Here is a 1,788-nt window from a genome sequence, read left to right on the forward strand (position 1 = left end):
CCCCCCCAGATATATATGTCTCCACTTTAAAAAAAAAATTCTCTTAAAATTTAGCCGAGGTCAATCTACGGCCCACAATTAAAATCCGATGTCAGACTGGGTCGCAGCATAAAATCTAGAAGCAGGCTCCGAGTCGCATCACACATCACATCTCCAAGCACGGCACACAGACAGGCAGATGCACATAATAACTTCACGACTGGAGACTGTGTCGCAGCATCACATCTTGAAGCAGGCAGACAAATTTCCAGACTCTGTATCTGACCACACAACACAGCTTCCAACAAACAGACAGGCAGACGGACATTATAGGAGACTGTGTCGTATATCACACTTTTGAACAGGCAGACATGTAGACGGACATATTTGGAGATTGTGTTTCGTATCCCACCTTCAAACAGGCAGACGGGCAGACGGACATATTTCGAGACTCTGCATCGTATCGCATCACCAGACGGACATATTATTTTGAGATACTGCACTGCATTGCGTCACCAAACAGACATGATATCATTTCGAGACTCCACATCGCATCACCAAACGGACATATAATTCCGAGACTCTGCATCGCGTCCCATCACATCTTTAACTTCCCGACCAGACCCGAGACCTCGGCCAGCTGATGGTAGTTGTCCTCCCCTAGCTCACCACCCGCTTCCTCTCCTCCATGGCTTTGAGCCGCTGCGTTCTTGGCAGTGCCCTTGACCTTGGGAAGTCTGAGGGTGCAGGGCAGCATCTCTCGCATGACGGTGTGGTGTGTGACCAGCGCTGGGAGGGTAGACCACTCCTTGTCCAGACCCTGTGGGAGAAAGAGGATGGTTTAAATTTTGTTCTAAGTATTAGTGAGAATTTTACGCCATTTGTAAGACAATAAGGTCATGAAAGTATAACACATTAGAGTAAGTTTTAGTAAGTTCTAAGGCACTTGAGAGACACATACTGAAGGCAAATGAGGCAGGGGTAAGCTTAGAGTAAGCTAAGAGCAACTTACTTGGAGAACCTAAAGAGATGTGTGACGAGGAAAGATCAGGGTAATATAGCTTTTTTTAAAACATCCGGAAAAAGAATGAATAGAGAACTATGATTGCCGAAAGTCTGTCGTAAATCTACCATTTGATGAATAATGATGACGATGATGATGATGATGATGATGATGATGATGATGATGATGATGATGATGATGATGAACGAGGAGGATGAGGAAGAGGAGGAGGAGGAGGAGGCACTTGAACATACATACGTCATATAAACGCCAAACTTTATATGTGTAGATAGAGGGTACATATAACGAAGAAAAGGAGGAGAAAAGAGGACGACATATTTGATAGGAAAGAAGGAATAAACGAATGTGATTCGGGGGAGACAGGACTACTTTGACGAATAAGAAATTAAGGGAGGTCACTTTGTTAAGTAAAATTCTATTCCTTGAGTTGTGTCCCTTCCCTTTCTCAGAACGTGGGTGTTTCTTTAACTCAGCTTCTTCAGATCTAAGAAAACTTAGGTTTGTAGCGAACCCAAAGTCTAGGCTTTTTTTTTTAATCTAAAAAAAAAAACAAATAAAAAAGAAATACAAAAAAACAAACAAACAGACAGACAGACAGACAAACAGACAAATAAACACAAACGTTCCGATGAATGAGCCCGCAATTTGACGACACCCACAACAGAAAACACACTTCTTATCAAAGGTTTCTACTCTCTACAGGGATAGATCTAAAACAATTATTTCGGAGAAATGACTTTCATTGGTCCTAAAAGGAAGTCCCTTCTCTTACTAAGAGAGTCCCC

The 1,788-nt window shown here is 42.6% G+C and overlaps 1 protein-coding gene across 1 annotated transcript; it reads right to left on the reverse strand.

Annotated features, from left to right (window-relative positions):
• Window positions 1-31: 31 nt before the first annotated feature.
• On the reverse strand, window positions 32-801 carry LOC106013805 (tensin-4; the record flags this gene model as incomplete). The annotated part of the gene is given in 1 exon segment (XM_013090479.2): window positions 32-801. A coding segment is annotated over 1 exon segment (224 nt), but the record flags the coding sequence as incomplete, so codon positions are not given.
• Between the last annotated feature and the right edge of the window lie 987 nt (window positions 802-1,788).

The sequence above is a fragment of the Aplysia californica genome, unplaced genomic scaffold (genome assembly GCF_000002075.1).
Source record: "Aplysia californica isolate F4 #8 unplaced genomic scaffold, AplCal3.0 scaffold01299, whole genome shotgun sequence".
In the NCBI taxonomy this organism is placed as follows: domain Eukaryota; kingdom Metazoa; phylum Mollusca; class Gastropoda; order Aplysiida; family Aplysiidae; genus Aplysia; species Aplysia californica.